We start from the raw sequence: 22,149 nt of genomic DNA, 5'->3' as shown, positions 1-22,149 counted from the left end.
AGTTTATAAAGAACTCGGCTTAGGTGTGCTGTTGATAAGGCAGATATTCTAAAGAACAAAGATGAACCGCCTAAGACGTTGTGCGCAGGGCTGCTACTAAAACTTGTAGACCGAGCGACAGTAATAAAATAAAGCATATAAAGGGTTGTAAGCAAGCAGTTGAAAGCATAAAAGAAAAAGTGTAAAAAAAGTCTGTAAATAGAAAAAAGATTTGTGAATGAAAATAGAAAGATAATATCTAGGTGGCTTGGACATGATGGCTATCTGGTTTCTAAGCATTGAGCCGCAGTATCACTGCGGGGGATTGTAACAGCTGGCTGGCACGTAGTGCTCTTTCGCTTATATGCAGGTAGAATCAGCAATCATCGCATTTAGCGTTAATTTTTCTAACACACAATAAAATTGTTGAATGCTATAAATTGTATCTGTAATGTGGCACTTCAAAAGCACACACATTCTCAATGTGACAGATTGATGGGCCACACAGATTTGGTCGATTTTTTCGATAATTGGTCTTCCAGAGCCACATCGAAATTTTTGGAACGGAATCCAAAATTTCGCTTAATTGGCTGTTACAGTATCAGGACCATAAACGCTATCGAAGAAAAACTGTAAAATATAGCTCTTTTCTCTTTGCTAGTGTCCATCTTTGTCGCGCGCTCAAACAAAACTGAATCCACCAATCACAAAACTGTCAGAAATTTTGTACGAAATGTCCTCTTTTCAACGTCATCCAGCCGAACCCGATCGGACTTATACCACGCGAGATACAAATAAATGACGCCATCTATTGGAAAAATAATGGATTTCTTTTTACTACACCTTATACATATATATCATATAATTTCTATTTCGTTTTTGTGTTTCTACTTGTATTATTTGGGGTTACCGAATGGTTACCCCCATATTCATATTAAAGTTGGATGGTAACTCTTTACCCATGTATTTAGTTTTTGCTAAAATTATGTGGGTGAAAATCTGAAATTGATTTTGGAAAAGTCGCAAACTTATTAGCCAAGGGTACGATTCTGTTAGGTTAAAGTGGTTGGGCTTATACATAATATACGTAGCAAAGGCACATCTAAGCCAATAAGCTTATTGAAAAGATAGTATATACAGGACCCCAGATGGTTAGACTTCTTCTTCATTTTGCGGTTAAACCCTTTCCCTTAGTAAAGTTAAAATGATGATGTGGACAAGACGGAATGTATCGGTCATGCCGGAAGTATTTTCATACTCTTGCTTTGACTTGATTTTACTATAAAGTCCGAGCGGTACAATAGTAATACGTTGAAAACCTCACAGACTGAAATTGGTCAAGTAGTTGCTGAGAAATAGGATTTCACGTAAAAGTAGGCGGGTCGCGTCCATTGTACAAATTTACACTGAGTCGCACAAAGCCCTCCTTGCCATCCAGGTTGTGAAATTTTATGTTTCTGACTTCTTTACCCAATGAGTTATCGCACTTTTAGTAATTTGCAACATAATCGTTATATGGGGCGTGGGCCTGGTCATTATCTGATTTTACTCATTTCCACAGTATATAAATAAATGCTAAACAGACTTCCTCTCATGTTGAGTTAGCTTCAGTGGTTCGGAATTTAGTGCTTAGTTATGACACTTTATTGGTTTTCATTTTGTGGGCGTGGCAGTGGTCTTACAGTTAGCATTATTTTGTTTTAAAAGAGTTGCCACTTATTTTAAAAGTACTATTTTGCAAATATTATCAAAAAATCGATAGCTGCAAAAAAAAAAGTCCAATAAGATACAAACAGAAAATTTGAGAGCTTTAGAAAGCTTCCAAGTAAAAATACTGTTTGAGTAGTGTAGCCACTATTTGGAAGGTGTTATTCAAAAATTTTTATCGGATGATCGTTATAATAAGGATACCAGATCAAAGAGGTTTAATAAATCTTGCAGACGAAAATATTTTTGTAAAGATTCTCACCTCTATAAAAAATGTTAATACGACGAATTTAATGAACACAAAAGTTTCTCATTTTTGATTTTATTTACTTGTATTTTTATGGTATTATTACCTGAAATTATTTCTGTTTTTAACTCCTTGGAATATAAAATTAACTTTACACAAAATGTTCGATATTTAGCTTGGGGATCTAACGCTGATGACCTCAATTTAAATAATTTTGTTATCTGTCATCTGAACACCTGCTTACCTTGGAATATCTACATGTTGCATCACAAAACAGTCGCATTTACTAGAAGGTTACAGAAAGAGAATCCCTAACACACACATGCCACCGTAGAAATTGTGAAAATACCAACAAACACAATTAGATGCAACTGGAGCTACCCAAAGAGCGATGGCAAATAACTCGCCACCATTGTGCTAAATTCAGTTGCATACATATACGTTCATTTAACTCATATATCAATTAATCAAACGCCGTGTTGTCACAAAGGACTACTATGCTCGTATTAATTGCTTATCTATCCGAATCATAATCAACAATGGCAACAACAACAAAATCATTGATGAAAACAATCAATAAGAAATGAGATGGTATAACACAACATCTACCGTTAGCTGACACTTTACCAATACACACATATATACATGTATAATGAAAACGAATTGATGGATCCGACAACAACAGTCACTACAGCAAACAAGCAATACTTTACATTCAACTATGTGGGAGGGGAAATGGGAAATCAAAGATAATTCGATCAAGCCCGTAGGCAGCTTGTAAGAGGCCACAAAGTTGCTCATAAATTTCTCATTTGTCTTGAAGGCACATGAAATAGCACACGCCTGTAGGCGTGTCACATATGAATCACGTGCATGAATTTTGGCCCTTGAGTGTATGCACACACTCGTACCTTGAATTAGTTCCTACACCTCATTAGCATCACAGTAAACTACAGCACAACTTCTTGTAAAGAGAGAAAAAGACTTTTGCAATTTTATATCGATATCTCAAAAACTGAAAGAGTGGTTCAAGTGTACACAGACAAACAGACATAGCTAGATTGACTCAACACGTCATGCTGATCATTTATTTACTTGTATATCTATACTTTATAGGGTCTCCGCCTCTTTGTTCTGGGTGTTACAAACTTTCTAGTATGCTAAATATACCCTGTTTATGGTATAAAAACTGTATAAGTGTACACTAAAGTCATAAGTCCACAGCCGTCATATTCGCAGTCAGCTGCCATCAACACGATTGTATCAGCAGGGAATTTTTAAACCTCCACTGTGCAGACAAAGGAATATCTATGCCGACAGTTAAAAAAAAACAATTCGCCATCCAACGCCGGTTGGTGCGATGATGGGCGCAACGTGAAGAGTAGAACAATTAAACGCACATGGCTGGCCCTGCAACTTCAAGCACTTCAATTCTGGGCTTTTCACAGAATTAAAGAGCAGAAAAACTAAAAACCAGAACGGCGGAAATAAAACAAAACCCATAACAAAAGTATTATTGCAAGCGCGGAAAAAGCGACGCAAAGGTAAGCCAAAAAACTACGCACACATCTACATTTGTGTGTCTATGTATATGGGTTAACATTTTTCCAGTATAATGGAAAAATTAAGCACTCACCTCACGATGGATTGAAATGCTCACTGACTGCCCCCACTACTATGACTTTTAACAATTTGCGTACGTCTATGGCGTATACGTAATATGCTGTGAAACGTATGAATACAGCAGCGAGCTTTTATTGTACGCAGTTGGGAATCAAGTTGTGTTTGCACATAGCTTTGCACGCTCGTTTCTTGAGTTGGTATAGAGGGGTTCTCTGGGGTCCACATGGCATTTGATACGGTCGAGTGCATTGACACGTTATAAAATAATATGACATAACAACGGTGAGACCCAGTTGCATAACGATACTGAAAATGAAACATTGTCACAAACACAAGGCGACCGCTTTTAATTTTCGATTCATTTATTCAGATTTGAATACCTAATCTTCAATGTCGCATGTTTAGGACAGCTTTAACTAATATTCTCAAGATCCAGTAAAGATTCAAAGAAATCAGTGAACTTATATGAAAAAGCTCCCATTAAATATTGAGGAGTGGTATCTACTTGAATGAAATCCAAATAAGCGAAGGTACATACATAGATACTCGTATATAAAGAACATTTTTTCCTTGCGCTGCGGTATTGCACTTACCTGGATAGTTTCTTAAGAACTCGCTGTAAGATAAAAATAAGGTAATTCTTCAAGCTCCATCTAAATTTCTTATGAGAGCTCAAAGATGTTTGTTATGCACTTGCAACATTTTGCGAGACCTAATGGTTGTTGATAACATCTAAAACTAATCGAGATAGATATCCAGTGTATATATAGTATATATGATTAGAACGACTAGTCGCGTTGAAATCCTGGTGACTGTTTGTCTGTACGTCCGTCAAGTGCCGACTTAAGCAAAACTAGAGCTAAAATTTTCGCGTGGAATGTAGTGAGCGTATCGTTACAACTCATTGAAATCAAAGCAATGTAAGTCATTTACGTTCGAATTACCAGTGACAACAGCTGTTAGACATGGCGTATGATGAACTTTTTGCCACTTCATTTACAGGGCATAAATGTGAATTTACATCGAAATTGAAAATAAAAAAATCGTTTAGGGCAGTCACCAAGTAAAACTTTCGTAAATAAATTGAAAGAAAATGGCGCGACAGCCAGACATACGTATATGTTGGAAATGTAAGCGAAAAAGGCAGACAAATTATTTGAAGAAAGAGCACGAGATATTTACATATATACCTGAGCATATATTTAGGGTATTCACCAGGTGTCATATTGTCTTATTTTTTTATGACTGTCATATCGGCGCTGTTGTTGTTTCCCATACAAAATTTAAATACAACACGGCGAGGTATGTTTTTTGAGTGTGCTATTCTATCAGCTGTATCTTTTTAATTTTTTTATTGTTGCCGATTAGGTGTCTAAAATTAATAAAAAATATAAATTTCATCAATTTCTTTAATAATATAGAAGAAAGCCACGATATTCAGGTAAATTAAGTTGAAGAAAAGTGAAATGTAAAAATATTTTGTTGTTTCTGTGGTCGCAATGTGAACCAAAATGCTTCCGTTTCAACATAAAGAAGCTTTAATTTTATTTTTGTCACTTTCCCGTGCCATTCTTGTATTCTTAATTTTTCACTACCAGCTGTTGAATTGTAGAAATATTACATAATATGACATAAAACAATTAAGGGGTGCTTGTGAATTGACTAATTATATTTACTATATATGCGGGTATACTTGAAAGGCGGTGGGTTTTTGTTCCCAATCCATAAAATTGTCATTCATTAGAAAAAATGAAGTTTGGTACAAATATGAAAATACGTATATACAATAGTATGTAGAATATTTTCATAGAATACTTGTACATATTTTTTTCGAAAATCTTGACAGAAAGTCAATAGCATATCTTCAGAAAATGAAGTTAATCATTTTGATATTTGAGTATCTAATAGTATATATCTGTATAATAAAACACAGGAAAAACTTAGAAACACGTATGTTTATTGCGGCGATCCAAAGAATAAGAAACTCTTACAGGAATAGTACAATAGTTAAAGCAAATAACTGAAGTACGGAATGTTAGGAAACAGAGAAGCACTTTGCACAGGGTGCATAGTGTGGTATAAAATAAAAAAATAGAAAATAAATCTTAAACAATATACTCATAGAATTTTGCAGGGTGTTTTGGTATCATTGTTCCATTTTCCTTTAAAAGACCGGTGGACTGGTAATATTTATTGTATGGTGTGGAACCGGACAAAGTTTGATATCAACAAAGTGCAAAGCAACTCCACATAGCTTTTATGAAAATAGATTTCTCAAGCGACGACTTCAAAGAAATGTTATCAGATAACTTCACAGAGTCAATTTTTCAGCGCTTAGCTGCAAGACCTTGGATGATTGATCTTATGCAGTGAAGTATTGATATGCAGTTAATTGAGGACATTATGGCAAAGGTCTCGTTTGAATTTTCTAACAACTTAAATGCAATAAATGTAGAGCTATGAACAAGACACGTAAAATATAGTTCCTCAACATACTATAACGCTGGAGATGGACATAAAAACCAAAAGACTACGGATCTTAAATGTGTATTCCTTAATAAGTATACCAACTTACTTACTTTAGGTACAATGTTTCTTGGGAGGTGGAATGGGTTAAAACAGTTTACCCAAAGTGACTATGTTTCATTTTTCAGCTGCATGTATCATACACGTTTTGGCCATGATATTCCATTGATTTTAACACGGCCAACTTGCAAAGCAAATCTTACATCATAGACAATGAGCTCCAACCAAACCTGGAAATCTTTGGAACCTTACCTCTAACAACAATGTTACAACTATACATAGAAACAGTATAAAATTTAGCTTAATTTAGAATTGAAAAATTCTACCAGCATGAACTTACTTTCCTGAAGAGTTTGTGAAAAGATCGGTCAAGTGGTTGTTTCGAACTTCAGTTCCTATGGACTAATCGAAAATCTCCGGGTTAAGACCCATGGTCGAGGCAAGACCCGGTATTCTATTATCAAATTTGGTAGGATATATTTGCTGACAGTATGACAATTGTGAACAATTAGTGCGCCATTAATGTCCAGAGACATTAAGCATATTCTGATCTAACGCAAAGAAGTAAATGAATTGGTCCAAAACCATTAAAGGATTACTGCTGACAGCTGCAGCCTAGAAGTGAGACCATAGCTATTCTGCCCGCTGTTTTATCACTGCTGAACGTTCTGGAGAGTGAATTATAAAGTACATAACAAAATTTTATTGTTACCAATACAATATTAGTATAATAGTAATCAGCCAATGAGGATTGTTATAAGATTTCAAACTCAAAACTATAATTGAAATGGATTCACGACTGTAGACCCTAATTTTAGAAAAAGTTTTTTTCAGAATTTCATTACGATTTCTTACATATTGACCGATAGATGCGGTATAAAGTTAACCGGAAGTTCGAAAATATTTTATAAGGTATATGGGCGCTAAGGGAAGTATTGACCGACATTACCCATGCAGGCACAAGGGCATGCTGTCATTACAAAAAATATTCTTCCCGAATTACAATACTATACCTCACAGACTGAAAGATATGTTCGGTAAAAAATCAGACTAGTGTCTACATATTTGATTTCTGGGTCCTTGAAAAGTTATTGTTCGATTTCGAAAATTTTTGGACGTAGGATCAAATACCTTGAGTACACTGTTTGTGCAAAACTTTGCTCCAATAACTTCATGTGTTTGATTTGTATACTATGTTACATAATGTTTGATTTGTATACTAGTAGTGAAATAATCAGGTGGAATTTAAAAGTTTGTTAAGTAGGAAATAGGCGTGGTTCTCCACCGAATTCGCCTATTTCCACAGTATAGTAATAGGTAGATAACCTCACACGTTGTTGAAACTGGTCAAGTAGTTTCTGAGATATAGGATTTCGCGTTGTCAAATTTTTACACCGGATTATGAAATTTAATGCTTGTGGCTCATATATTCAGTGAGTTTTCGCAATTTTATTAATTTTCAATATAACCGTTTTATGGGGAGTGGGTGTGTTTATTATCTAATTTTACCAATTTTCACAGTGTATGAAGAAATGTTTAAAAGACTTCTTCTCAGCAAGTTTGGTAGGTTAGGTTCAGTCGTTTGGAAGATAAGTACAATTAATCAATTAGATAGCGAATAGACGTCCACGTTAAAAGAATTCCCTGTGCCGAATAACTGTTTTGTATCCACATTTAGTGCTTAGTTATGACCTTTTATAGCTTCTAGTTTAATGGCGTTTTATAGGGGTGGCAGTGGTCCGATTACGCCCATGTGCAATGTGGAAATGTGCCATATTCTGAAAAATAAAAATTATTTTATAGTTTTTGCAGAGACTATTCGCAGAACATTACGAAATGCTGGTCTACAAGGCCGTACAAAAGTCCAAAAACCTTTACTTACTGAGCGACAGAGGAAGTTGTGGCAAAATTTTGCCAAAAAATATAAGGAATGAAATTGATTGAAAGAAGGTCGAGTGGTCGTAGGAGACCAAAATAAATCGTTTGCGATCGAATGAGCGCGAATGGATCTGGAGAAGCAAGGGTGTAAAATTGCAGGCGCAGCAACGTGTTGACCAATAGCGTAGGTAGGTTGACGAAAATCGAAGTAAAACTAACAGCAGCATCTTATATTGATATTGTGCACAGTCATTTGGTTGTTACTGTAGGAGACTAAGGTTAAAATGGTACATATTAGGCAATAATAGATATTAGTATGCTAAATTGGCCTCCGCAACCTCTGAACCTTAAAACCATCGAGCATCTGTAGGGTATATAATATTAAAAAAAATCAAACGCAGATTTTGTCAGAGACATGCACAAATTTGTATATAAGTATGCCAAGAAGAATCAAAGTCGTTGTAGACGCTAAAGGTGGTTATACGAAGTACTAATATTAATTTGTAACCCTGTTTATATTAAATCACAAATTTGATCCCTCTGAAATATATTATATTTAGTTTTGATATTCCTTTAATTTTTTGTTGTTTAATGAAATATTACTAGTGTTTGATTCTTTCATATTATACCTTCATAACAAAATAAAAACGTTTAAAAAACATCAAAACATTTACGAGTTGTTAATGATCGATTAGGTATGTACGTATTGATACCGTGAGTCACTATGTTTAGCGCCATATCTATCTCGATTGTTTTTAGGTTTTACAAATAACCGTTAGGTGATCAAAACTATTATACTCCGTGCAACATGTTGCGAGATTTTAATTAACAAGGTCTTCGCGAACTAGAAGCAACTAGCTTGATCAAATTTCAATGATCTACACGTTGAACTTTTCAGTAAGGCTTCTGCCATGGTGAACTACACCCGCGATGACAAACAGCTAGAGAAATCGTCATCCCAAAGATGAGAATCGTGTATCGAAAATGTGTTATAATAAACTCTGAACTAAGGTGGTCCCGGTGTCAAATTTGTATATAGTACTTCGGAGACCATGTAATTCGGGCCGGAGTTTTGAACTTGTGAAAAATGTATGTCTAGCTTCGGTGACCACTTCACTCGCTGCTGTGTCCAGCCGTCCTCATCTCTCAATATGTGTACACAGTTACATACACACTTCCAGTTTGCTGTCCATTTTTTGCATACAGTTTCTGATTTTATAAAAATCGATATTTGGCCGTTGCAGATGCAGCAGTGCGATAAATTCATATGCTCCATGCGCGACGCTATCACAGACCGCATCACACCAACACACACAGCAACATCAACACCAGTGATCCACCGACCGTACGTAGCAACCAGGCGGAACATGTTATGCAAATGAAATGCTTTGAGCTGAACTCAAAGTGCACAATGAAAATAACAACAACAATTTTAGCACCCATCCAGCAAAAGTTTCTGTTGTTTTCACTTCACTCTTGTTGACCGGCTGTTTGCATTGCTGCAACTCATTGTTTTCATTCTGCTGATGGACCGGCGAGTGGACCGTCGCTCGTATGTATACTGAGAGCGGAATACTCGCTCTAGCTGTTATCTCGACATCTCTGACAAACAAGAATATTTCCACAGAGACCGCATATTTGTTTTCATTTCAGACAAATGTCTTTTGTCCTGTTGAGCGCGAAATTAACGCTGGGAGTATCTTGGTTCATACTTCGGCATTCCTGGCAAATCTATTCTCGGGTATACACACATTCTTACTTATATGCTTCAGATTCAGAAATTGTTTTCCCAGTTCGTTTATACACACCCAAAGTGTTACGAGCCTTGCTCTACTTTTGATTGGTATACCCTGAACATTATATATACGGGTATTAAGTTTGTCAGTTGTTTGTGTATAAAATACATAATAATTGTATGTATATATAAATGATCAGCATGACAAGCTGAGTCGATTTAGCCATATACATGTACCGGTCCGTCCGTCTGTATATACGCGGACTAGTCCGTTAGATTTTGAAATATCGATCAGAAATTTTGCACACGTTCTCTCTTCAAGAAGCTGCTCATTTTTGGAACCGCCGATATCGGATCACTTTACCATATAGGTTTGTATGAAAAACTTTTACATTTTAAGAGATATTTTCATAAAATTTTGCATTGGTTATTGCCTAAGAAATGTTTTGTATTTGAGAAAGGTATTATAGCTTCGGTGCAACCAAAGTTAACATTCTTTCTGGCTTTAATTTAAATTCAGCTAACTTTCAGCTTGACTTTAACAGCTGTTTAGTTACGCACCAGTACACTTCGAAACCAGCCTTATCTACTCGTATACCGCTTAAAGGTACACAAACATTTATTGAAATAAAATAAAGATCAATATATAGAAATTAATCGGAAACGCAGATCAAAGTCAGCAACTTCAACTTCAGTTGTGCTATTATTCCTACCCAGTTTGACACCAATTTTGAAGCCATAGTGGCCACTCAAGTGACATAAACGAGCATCAAGTGTGCAACCCTCAATTAAAGCTTTGCATATTTCACCGACTGCCGCTTTCGTGTAGTGAAACGTGAGTTGAATGAAATTTCATTGCACATGCAACTTCTCCAGCTGCCAGTAGTAAATGAGACGGTGGATACAGTAATTAACATATTTTCAAAACATAAATGAATTGACTGAATGAACTGACTAATCCATTCTATCAAAATCGCAAACAAAAAGGTTCAGCTTAAATTTAAAAACCCAACGACAATCATCCGTACATAGGCGAACTGAAATTCAATGGCCTCAAATTTCTTAAAATTCAAAATAATATCTTAGTGAAATATTTGTACAGTTTCCTGCGTCCCTACATGAATGTCCATCTCATTAAATGTGCGTAAAAAACTGTTTTAGTAGCTTTTAAACCAACTCATAAATATGTTAATGATTTCTTTAAATTTTCTTATAGCATGATATTATTTTGAAGAATTTTCCCATCGATGTAAGACTCTTGAATAGTCCTCCAATTTTACTAACTGGAGACTGGAGACCAGCCATTTTTCGGCACTTGGACTTGGAATAATCTAAAGTGCGCACGTACGGAGTACGGAGTTTAATGAAGTTCCATACCCGATTTTGTATGATATTGCCACGTTGATTCCAAATCAGTAGTCAGTTTTTCTCTAGAAGCTCTATTTTTCAAAATACGAACATATTACAATTTTAGCCAAGAATACTACAATTTAAGAATTAAAAAATATATTGCGCTTACTTAACATGAACTCTCTTTTATGTGCTTTTCTTGCTCCAGCAGTAATTAGCCATCACATTTATATTTCTCCGACCCTAGTATCACTCTTACATAGTGCGAATATCCTAATAAATCCTTTTGCTTGTTCTTCGCTTAAGTCGCCTAAATTCTCTGGGAAGCGGTCTAAATGGCTGATGAGAAAGTGCAACATGAGCTACTCAACGTGTTGAATGTAGTTTGGAGACTTTTTATTTCCTAAGAAATTTTGCACAACTCAAATAAATTCAGTCCATGCAGATTTCTCATTATCTGTCTGGTCCTTTATTAGGTTCCTGATTTAAGGACCGTCAAAAATACCAGCGTTAATTATTTCTGTGCTCAATTTCGGAAGTATTTTACTGATATATTTGAATAATTCCCCTAACTTATTTAGAGCTTTTACAAACTGTTTTATCAGACCTAACCTTATATGACGAGGGGGTAATAGTAAGAAGTTCGTTCGGTGATGGCGTTATTGTCCATAGTACTAGTGTTACGTGTCGCATCATGTCATACTATATGGTGCTGAAAACGTGTTTATTCGCTTGTCTTCGACAGTTTTTCGATTGATTGACACAGTATATTGTAAGCGCTCGTCAAAGATGGACACCAGCAAAGAAAAAATTCTGTATATTTTACAATTTTTGTTCGATCAAGGCGAAAAAGCAGCCAAAGCGGCTGAAAAAATTAATTTAGTTTGTGGCCCCGAACCTGTAGCACAAAAGTGGTTTGCTAGGTTCCGTTCCGGTAATTTCGATGTCAAAGATGCACCATGCGTCGGGAGGCCTGTCGTCGAAATCATGGAACTAGTGGAAACAGACCGTCACATGAGCACTTATTTAATTGCTGAGGAAATAAAGATAAGCCAGAAAACCGGTTGGAACCATTTGCATAACCTTGGATTCAAAAAGAAGCTCGATGTTTGGGTGCGAACTAATACAAAAAAACATGATGGACCGAATTTCCATCTGCGAATCGCTGCTGAATCGCAACAAAATCGACCCGTTTCTGAAGCGGATTGTGACTGGCGATGAAAAATGGGTCACTTACGGCAACATCGAGCTCGGGGAAGCGGCCCAGACGGTCGCCAAGACCGGATTGACGGCCAGGAAGGTTTTGCTGTGTGTTTGGTGGGATTGGCAAGGAATCATCTACTACGAGCTACTCCCCCATGGCCAAACGCTCAATTCGCCCTGTACTGCCAACAACTGGACCGCTTGAAGGCAGCACTCATCCAGAAGAGGCCATCTTTGATCAACAGAGGCCGACTTTTGTTCCATCAGGACAACGCCAGGACACACACGTCTTTGGTGACGCGTCAGAAGCTCCGGGAGCTCGGATGCGATGTCCTAATGCACCCACCTTACAGTCCGGACCTGCCACCAAGTGATTACCATCTTTTCCTGTCCATGGCAAACGCGCTTAATGATGAGAAGTTGGCCTAAAGAGAGGTCTGTGAAAATTGGCTCTCCGAGTTTTTTGCCAATAGCGACGCAGCCTTCTACGAGAGGGGTATAATGAAGTTATTTGACTTAAATCGAACCGAACGAACCAATATAATGCGGTCTCTGGCTAATAGATTTATCACATTCATACACTTTCAAAGGCCAAACATTTTTAGTTCAGTGTTTTGTCTTGACTCAACTATACCATGAGTACATGAAACAGGGGCATTTTATATGTCTTCATTATTGACCCAAAAAAAATTTACCATTTTAAGATCGGCGCATTTCAGCTATTGTAGTTTAAATAAAAAAGTTTTCCACATAACGACTTAAGTTTGATCGGTCAGGTGATATAGGCGATTCCGACAAATGATCAGCTTTTTGATGAGAAATGGATGTGTGCAAAATTTCAGGACGTAATCTCAAAAACTGAGGAGCTAGTTCGCGTATATACAGGCGGAAAAACAGACGGACATGACTAAATCAACTTATTGCTAAATCAACATTGGAAATAAGAAATTATTATAAGAAGTAAAATTTCACCATATGGCCAAGTGGTAACTTGATAAATATCTCTTTTCTAATCGGTACCTGATATTATTTTATCGAAAGAAAATCTTTCTGGTACTAATCTAACGGGAACATGGTTATTGCTATAAATCACGGTAAAAAAGGCTGAGGATAGGCTTTACTATCTCTCAAATCGAAATTCAACTGTTTCCGTGAAATTATTTATATATTTTTTCATATATTTCATGTTCTTGACATTAATAGAGTGTGAACGCAGAACTCATATGAGATAACTTTTTATTCTTTTGCTGAAGATTTTTATAGCGCTACATAATTTTATTGATTTTTAACCAATTTTCTCCAGCAATACCATATATTTACAGGTCTGTAAATTTTAACAAACAGCACTTAGGAGTCAGATATTATCTCGAGCGATTAACACTAAATCACCAGGAATAATCACTACCATAGTTTCTTAGGATCTCACATCATATCTTTTATGCCAAAAACTAGGAATAAGAAATGATCCGAAAATGCTATTGCTGTTGAGGAGCGGAGTGTCGAAAAAGACCTTAATGAGTCCATGCGCCATCGCGCGCAACCATAAAAGATTTTGCAGAAGGACGACGCTTCATGCCCTATATTATATTATATCGAAGGAAACTTTAGGTAAGCGGGTCGTGGGTATGTGCCATGGCCTCCAAGATTGAACGCTGACCTATATTTGGTGGAGTTATGTGAAGTCGCTTGTCTACGCAGATATGACCGAGACGATTGACGCCTTGGAAGAGAACAGTCGGCACGTTATTGCTGACATACAGACCCTATTACTGCAAAAATTGGTCTCTCAGCAGGAATTTTTTCTAGCCAGCTACGCCGGTTACTTGCAAAATCATTTTTGGCCATAATATTAAATTATGTGTGTTTTATTTCCTCTTAAAAACCATGTGTCTAAAAAAGCACTTAAAACACTTCAATTATCGCTTAACAACTATAGATTTTTAAGTCGAACATCTATAAGAATGAATAATTGACTAGAAAAATTGCACAAGGGAGTGGGAGTGACACGAAGCAATTATGAATGTAAAAAAAAACGATAAAAAAAATTATAATTGCAGGTTGCGCTGCTGGAAAATAAGTTTTTATTGATCATACTTCCATTGCAATAGATTGTCATGAGCTAAGCCGACTTACAACCCCTTCTATCATGGCCATCCGTCAGTTTTGTACTCATAAGCTTACTGATATCTATAAAGAATGAAGAATGAACTAGGTCAATTATGTTACTATGAAGTTCAATGTTGAAGAGGCAAGATGCATTCAGTTCCCGATAGCTGGAATTACCCCAGTATAAACCTTATTATTAAAATCAGTTGTCAGAAACTAACCCAAAATTACGTCCGAAACGGAGAATATATTCTTATACTACATAGCTGAGCTTTTTATATTACAATATGCATCAAAAGCATATCATAACTTCCGTGAGAACATTTAAACAACTAAAAGAATCCAATCTAACAGGAGATCACATTTTACAACGTAAGCTCTATACTTTGACTTCAATACAATGGAGCCGCTGTCAATATTTACTCGACGATTTAAGTAAAATTGCCGCGCAAATGCTTCGAAAATAATATAATTAAAGAGGGAAAGTGGGATTATACCGGTATATGATCCAACTACTTTCAATACAACCAAATTACATTATATAAGAGCTTGAGTGCTGAACACCATATTCATCCCAATATTCAAAATCTTATCGTTTTATCTCAGAACTTAACCTGTACTGATAAAGTATATGAAGATAAAATAGTGTTATAATCCGTGTTTTCCGTATTAGTCGTTTTTCGGTCGACATTGTAAACAACTCGATCTGCCTATATCTTCATTTGAATCTTATTGAGGTATAATATAAAGGTATAAAAGGCTTTACCAAATCAAAATCGGAGCATTAGTTCGTCAAAAGGTTGGCCTTCGATTTATCTTGGTAAATCATTCATTAGAGTCTGTAGGAGGTGTAATTGGAAGATAGCCACGCCCATAAAATGTAATTAATCGAAAACTTATAAAGTGTTATAACTACGCTCCACATTAGGATGTAAAAATGAAGTTTGGTACAGGGCATTGCAGAAGTGAGGGGCACGTGTGGGTTGAAAATTTTTGAAGAGTGTGTATGGCATCGCCCCATAATAGGTTTAATGTACATATTAATTTCACAAACCTCTGAAGTATTTTAACCTAACTTGTTGAGGACGTTTCCTTTCAGCACCTCCACACACAGTGTGAAAATTGGTAAAATCGGAGAGTAACCACGCCCACACCTCATATAACACTTATGTTGAAAACTACTAAATACGCGATTACTCATTAAATTTCACATCATATATAGCACAGAAAGACTTCATAGCAGCCCGGACAATGAGCGTGCCCCCAATCACCTTGAGTTAAAATTCCATATATCAGGATCCACTCGACCAATTTCATACAAATTCGATTCATAACATTCTCCTGACATTCCTAGTTTGCAGTGTGAAAAAAAAACGAATCGGGCAAAAACCACGTCCACATTCCATATAACACAATTATACACTCCACCTGATTCTTTAACTTTCCAGTGCACAAATCAATAAATGTATTGTGATACAACTTTACACATATATTGCTTTAAATGTTTGCCTTCTCATGACTAAAAATCATAAAAATCGGAATATTATTATTCAAGTCCCCAGATATTGAGTATATAGACCCCAATGCTTATGGCTGACTTTTCACCGAAAATATAGGTCAATCTGTGAAATATTTATATTACTGAAACTCAGAGAGAATATTTCTGATAATAGTATGTACTTAATTTATTTAAAAGATTTTCGAACTTCCAGTTGGCTTTATACTGCATATATCGGTCAATATGTAAAGTATCTTAGGAAAATAAAGTGAATATATAACACTGGATATCCATAACATAACGCCAAAAAGTGTGTGGAATCGGTCAGCTAATTACCCCAGCCCCCATATACTACCTTTTTCTCAAAATATTATATAAATATGTTCTTTAGTAATGGCAAAGGTTAAAGTAATCAGCCCGGGTTTTCTGCTAGCCCCAATATCCGCGATATAGGGATTTCAATCCTATTTGACTATCCATCTGAACTTAAAGCGTTTATGTCTGTTAAAATTAGCCTACACCATGGTCCACAACTCATATCCCTAGTATACTGATTTCCGATTCCGAAGTGAACATATTTATGCTTAAAAAGAGTAAATTGTTGTCTAGGGTGTAGCCGAAAAAAAAATCGATACCCAAAATTTACAAAATGTTTGATTTGTATAAAAACGTTACGTATACGCAGTGGTGGAGGCACATTATTTGCATAAGTCTAGTAAGTATTTGATAACATACTTACAGCTTTGCCGCTTTATGCGTTATAATGTGGGCTCGCATTTCCAATAAAACTAAGTAAAAGCCTTTCTTCTGTCCGTCTGCATTTGTAAGTATATGAAATTTTCCATACGTCCTTTTCTTGTCAAGAAGCTGCTTGTTTGGAAGCCTTGTATGGAAAACTTTTTTATTTGAGAAATTATCGTGAGCAAATTTGGCATAGATTATTATCTAAAGCACTGATACGTTTTTCGAAGAAATTATTTAGATCGGACAACTATGCTAAAGTGCTGCCATAGAAACTGACCAATCAAACCTAAGTCCTGGTATGGAAAATTTTTTTATTTCACAATGTATCATCATGAAATTTGGCTGGGCTTATTATCTCAAGCATTGATTCAATCTTCGAATATATTGTTCGGATTAGATCACTATAGCATGTAACTGCCTTACTAACTGACAAGTTCTTGTATGGAAACCTTTTTTATTTGAAAAGTTATTGTGATGAAATTTGGCATAGATTCTTATCTAAAATATTGATACAATACTGAAGAAACTTAGATCCGAAAAGTATAGCAGATAGCAGCCATACAAACTGACCAATCAAATTTAAATCCTTGTATGGATAACTTTTTTATTTGAACAGGTATTGTGACGAAATTTAGCACAAATTATTATCTAAGGCATCGCTTCAATCTCCGGGCACATTGTTCAAGAGGTCGGACATTGCACTTTCAATCTTATTAACTATTTGGAGGAGTATTTTCTTATACGCTATTTTTTGTTAGCGTAGAATTTTTAAAATATTTCACCACCTTCCGAACCACTTACTGCATGAAGTCACATGTACTGTCCGAGAATTCAAACTTTCTATCGATGCGAGATTACTCTTCGATAAAATGTGTACAATAAGATACCAATAACCTTATCGAGCGAGTAAATATATATATATGATAGAACATTGTATAATCGTATGCATCAAATGTACTTCATTCGTTGGTTATTCATGCTTTTTAGAGGAATGCTTTTATGGAAATAATTAAAAAGAACTTTTTTGCAGAGCAGAAATATTTGTATTCGAATAAAACTTATTCAAAGTGTAGATTTGCTTACTTAATGCAAAATATCAAAAAATCCCATAGCATATGCGTTGGAAAAGAATATGGTTAAGGCACGTTTTAAATTGAAAATACAGAGCTTGTTTACATCGGACTCTTTTTTTTAAATAGCAAAGTTAGAAACTTCAGGAGGCGTTTTCAAAAACAAAATTAACTTGGGAATTAATGTACACTCTAATATTAATACATATCCATATTGATGTAAATATATTTGACTGACCCGGTGTGTGTTATTGATTTCAGCACCTCCTCATTAAGTATTTTTATACCGGCTACAACTTTCAACTTTTCTAAATATATACCTACAAATACAAGAATTGTGAGGTCTGGTGACTGGAGTGTTATATAATATTTACCTTTTTCCAGTATTTCATATCTCAGGCAACTTGAGGTTGTAATACAATAATTTAAAGCAATTTTTTTGTAAAGTCAACAAAATGAAGTTTAAAGCCTAATATTATTAAAGAGTCTCCTAATTTATATTATAGTTAGGTGCGCAATTAAGCTCCCGCTGTTTGGAAATATAAATATGATATATCCAAAACGTGATAAACTTAACCTAGGCATTTAAAAAAAGAAACTGCGTTTCCACATTAGTGACTTTGTTTATGTTTCATATACTTTTGGTTGCACGAATATGTCCGATTTTGCTAACTAATTTTCATTTGCGGAAGGTGTAGATTTTCTTCATCGGCGACGGCTGAAGCAAATCGGGAACTCCAAAAAGTTTACGAAGGTGCTGCCCCAAGCAAAACAACGTGCCGTGATTATTTTCGTCGGTTCAAATACGGCGATTCGATTTTATCGACCCGCCAAGTCATTTTAAAGCGACTATATGCGCTGTTAATTCTTCAGAAACAAGGAATTTGGGTTTCTTATGATTTGAAACGCCTTTTCACGTGAGAACAATTGCCCTACAGCAAAGGAAAGAAAGTGGTTTCTTCATCGAATTGTATCGGGTGATGAAAAGTGGATTCATTACAGTAATCTAAAGAAAATAAATGCCCGGTCATGCTTCAACGTCGTCGCCTCGGCCGAATATTCACGCTGGGAAAGTTATGCTGTGTATTTTTTGGGACCAGGTGTTTTATTATGAGCTGCTGAAACCAAATGAAACCATCATTGGGTACATGACTACGCTCGGCCTCACGTTGCCAAACCCGTTAAAACCTACCTGAAGACGCTAAAATGAGAAGTCCTACCCCACCCGCCATATTCCCAGGTATTTCACCGTCCGATTGTTATTTGTTCCATTCGGTGGCACATGGTCTGGCACAGAAGCAGTTCCACTCACAAGACGACATCAAAAAATGGCTTGATTCTTGAATAGCACCACAAGTTGAACAATTTCAGCGCAATGGTATTCGAGCTTTGCCAGAAAGATGGGAAAAAATTGTGACCAGCTATGGGCAATACTTCGAAAAATTCAATTATAACCATTTCCTTATAACAAAAATTCAAAATTTGGCGGAAGTTAAATAGAAATATTTTTAAACTCTGAAGTTGTATAGGTATAAGGCTAAACTATTTGACACATTTTTTATATTCTACAGTACTAGTGTTACGTGTCTCATCATGTCATACTATATGGCTCTGAAAATGTGTTTATTCGCGCTAAAAGTTTGTCCTTGACAGTTTTTCGATTGATTTACTCAGTTCGTTGTAAGCGCTCGTCAAAGATGGACACCAGCAAAGAAAAAATTCACTATGTTTTACAATTTTTCTTCGATCAAGGCGACAAAGCAGACAAAGCGGCTGAAAAAATTAATTTAGTTTATGGGCCCGATACTGTAAACGAACGTGTAGCACAAAAGTGATTTGCTAGGTTCCGTTCCGGTAATTTCGATGTCAAAGATGCACCACGCGTCGGGAGGCCTGTCGTCGAAAATCATTTGGAACCATTTGCATAACCTTGGATTCAAAAAGAAGCTCGATGTTTTGGTGCCAAACGAACTAACGCAAAAAACATGATGGACCGAATTTCCATCTGCGAATTGCTGCTGAATCGCAACAAAATCGACCCGTTTCTGAAGCGGATTGTGACTGCCGATGAAAAATGGGTCACTTACGACAATATCGAGCGCAAACGGTCGTGGTCAAAGCTCGGGGAAGCGACCCAGACGGTGGCCAAGACCGGATTGACGGCCAGGAAGGTTTTGCTGTGTGTTTGGTGGGATGGGCAAGGAATCATCTACTGCGAGCTGCTCCCCTATGGCCAAACGCTCAATTCGGCCCTCTACTGCCAACAACTGGACCGCTTGAAGGCAGCACTCATCCAGAAGAGGCCATCTTTGATCAACAGAGGCCGAATTTTGTTCCATCAGGACAACGCCAGGCCACACACGTCTTTGGTTACTCGCCAGAAGCTCCTGGAGCTCGGATGGAAGGTTCTAATGCACCCACCTTATAGTCCGGACCTGGCACCAAGTGATTACCATCTTTTCCTGTCCATGGCGAACGCGCTTAATGGTGAGAAGTTGGCCTCAAGAGAGGCCTGTGAAAATTGGCTCTGGGAGTTTTTTGGCAATAGGGACGCAGTCTTCTACGAGTTGGCATCTCGTTGGCAACAAGTTTACGAACAAAACGGCGCATATTTGACTTAAATCGGACAAATGTACACAAAGTTATCATCTTTTGAAAAATCAATATAAAACCGAACGAACTTTTTACTTTACCTAATATAAGGTTTTGTGAACACTTGAAGGTATCTCTACAGTTTCAATCTTTACAATTTTCGAGAGTAGAAAATGTTCGATTACACCTGAACTTAGCCCTTCCTTACTTGTGCGAAGGAATATAGACCCATATCTATATATATATATATATATATATATATAAGTGTTATTCCAACATTCATTGCTTTAAGTAGCCTTCGAAGGCGTGGAGCAGTCTGGGATAGCTGGTGAGGACTTCGTTCTTGACCGCACCAGAACTAGCCAGCTCATCCTTTTTTATTTCCTTCGCACTGTCTATTGATTGGTGCTTTCCTTAATTTTGTACAGTGAGACTTTGTCTTGACTTGACGGTTCGCCTTAATGATTGATGCAAAAGCACTTTTCGCCCCTTTTTTATACCTTTAATACAAGCCCGAAAGACAGAACCTTCTAAGGGTTGCTACAGAAGAATCTTCACTGTCACTGCTACGCATTTCAATCCATCGAAGAATATTTAAAAGCTCCATTGATATTGTCGATAACTATAATTTCGAACTAACCTTTTATTTTCGAGAAAGAATGTAATATTTTTATCTCCCCAAAAATCTTTTTTAACCATCGCGTTGACAATTCAGCCCAAGTTCTCCAACAAGATTCACTTTACTGCCGTGTACGGAGGGCTTTAAGAGGAGTTCAATTGATTAAAACTTAAAGCCAGCTAGCTGTAAGCGTACCTCATTTAATCTAATCATTCTTAGCAGGACATAAAGTAAAATTCAGTAATTTAATGGATTCATATTGGCTAATATAATGATTTTGTATTATGACATAAACATTATGATATTATATATTAAGAAAATGAATATTTGTAATAAATAAAATTAATAGAAACTTTTTTTACAATTTATAATATTTTAAAAATGAGTCGGACGCTACGCAGCAAGCCCTGTAACCATTACAAATGGAATTATATCCGCTTGTCCGACGTATTCGACACCGACTCTTATACGCAGCAAAAAGTAGCGCTCTCTCTACTAACATATCAAATAATGAAAACAGTTCATGTATGTATGCATGTACTATGTAAGAATATGTATGGATGTAGGACAAGAAATACCGTGGCATGGAACGAGTTTCTAATACAATATATAGAAAATGGTGCATCTACTTGGCGGTACGTCGTTTAGTCAGCGGCGTTGTGGGCGTCGGTGGTTTTATCTAAAAAAATAATTGAGCGTATTAGCTAAGGGGTAAGGACATCCAAATATCCGAAACTCACCGCAGCACGAATTGGCTTCGCTGTGGCAGCATTTGCTGGCGGTGGATCACGTGGCTGTGGACCATTCTCATCTCCAACCACTATTACTGCCACCGGACGATTTTCGGCCGCCATGCGTTCGGTGCTCTCACTACGTGATGTTGAACCCGCACGCTTAAACATACCTGATAAACGACCACGTAAGTCTTTTTTGCTGGCGCGCATATCACTGGCCACACTAATATCAGAGTCAGATCCTTGAATCTGTCAAATCATGAAATATGTACTTGTGAGTAGAGTAGATTGCTTAAGCTGAAGCAGATGATAAACTTACCGACACTTCACTCTCGGAATTACGACTACTCTTTGTTAGACTACGCAGTTTGCCCATCAAGCTTTTCTTTTTCTTACGCGGACCGCGCGGTATGTCACTCTGTGTTGAGCCACCAGATAAACGCGAATCGAAACTGCTATCACGCACCATGCCACCCAATTCAGAATCAATGGACTGCATTGATGAAACGCTGCCGTCATCCTGACGCCAAATATTCTG

The 22,149-nt window shown here is 36.6% G+C and overlaps 1 protein-coding gene across 6 annotated transcripts in view; it reads right to left on the bottom strand.

The window, feature by feature from the left end:
• Positions 1–21,121: 21,121 nt before the first annotated feature.
• The window catches only part of LOC106617895 (uncharacterized), a 29,117-nt gene continuing 28,089 nt past the window's right edge, over positions 21,122–22,149 (bottom strand). For all 6 annotated transcript variants that reach the window (XM_070106830.1, XM_070106833.1, XM_070106832.1 and 3 more), the window contains exons 16-18: positions 21,931–22,146; positions 21,618–21,860; positions 21,122–21,556 (exon numbers count right to left, since the gene is read on the bottom strand). In XM_070106830.1, the coding sequence (XP_069962931.1) occupies positions 21,503–21,556; positions 21,618–21,860; positions 21,931–22,146 (513 nt within the window). In that variant the 3' untranslated portion in view covers positions 21,122–21,502. The remainder of the gene's footprint in view (positions 21,557–21,617; positions 21,861–21,930; positions 22,147–22,149) is intronic.

This window comes from Bactrocera oleae, chromosome 3 (genome assembly GCF_042242935.1).
Source record: "Bactrocera oleae isolate idBacOlea1 chromosome 3, idBacOlea1, whole genome shotgun sequence".
NCBI classification, from domain to species: Eukaryota; Metazoa; Arthropoda; class Insecta; order Diptera; family Tephritidae; genus Bactrocera; species Bactrocera oleae.
Note: the sequence above shows the minus strand (reverse complement) of the source record. Positions and strands in the feature narration are given on the sequence as shown.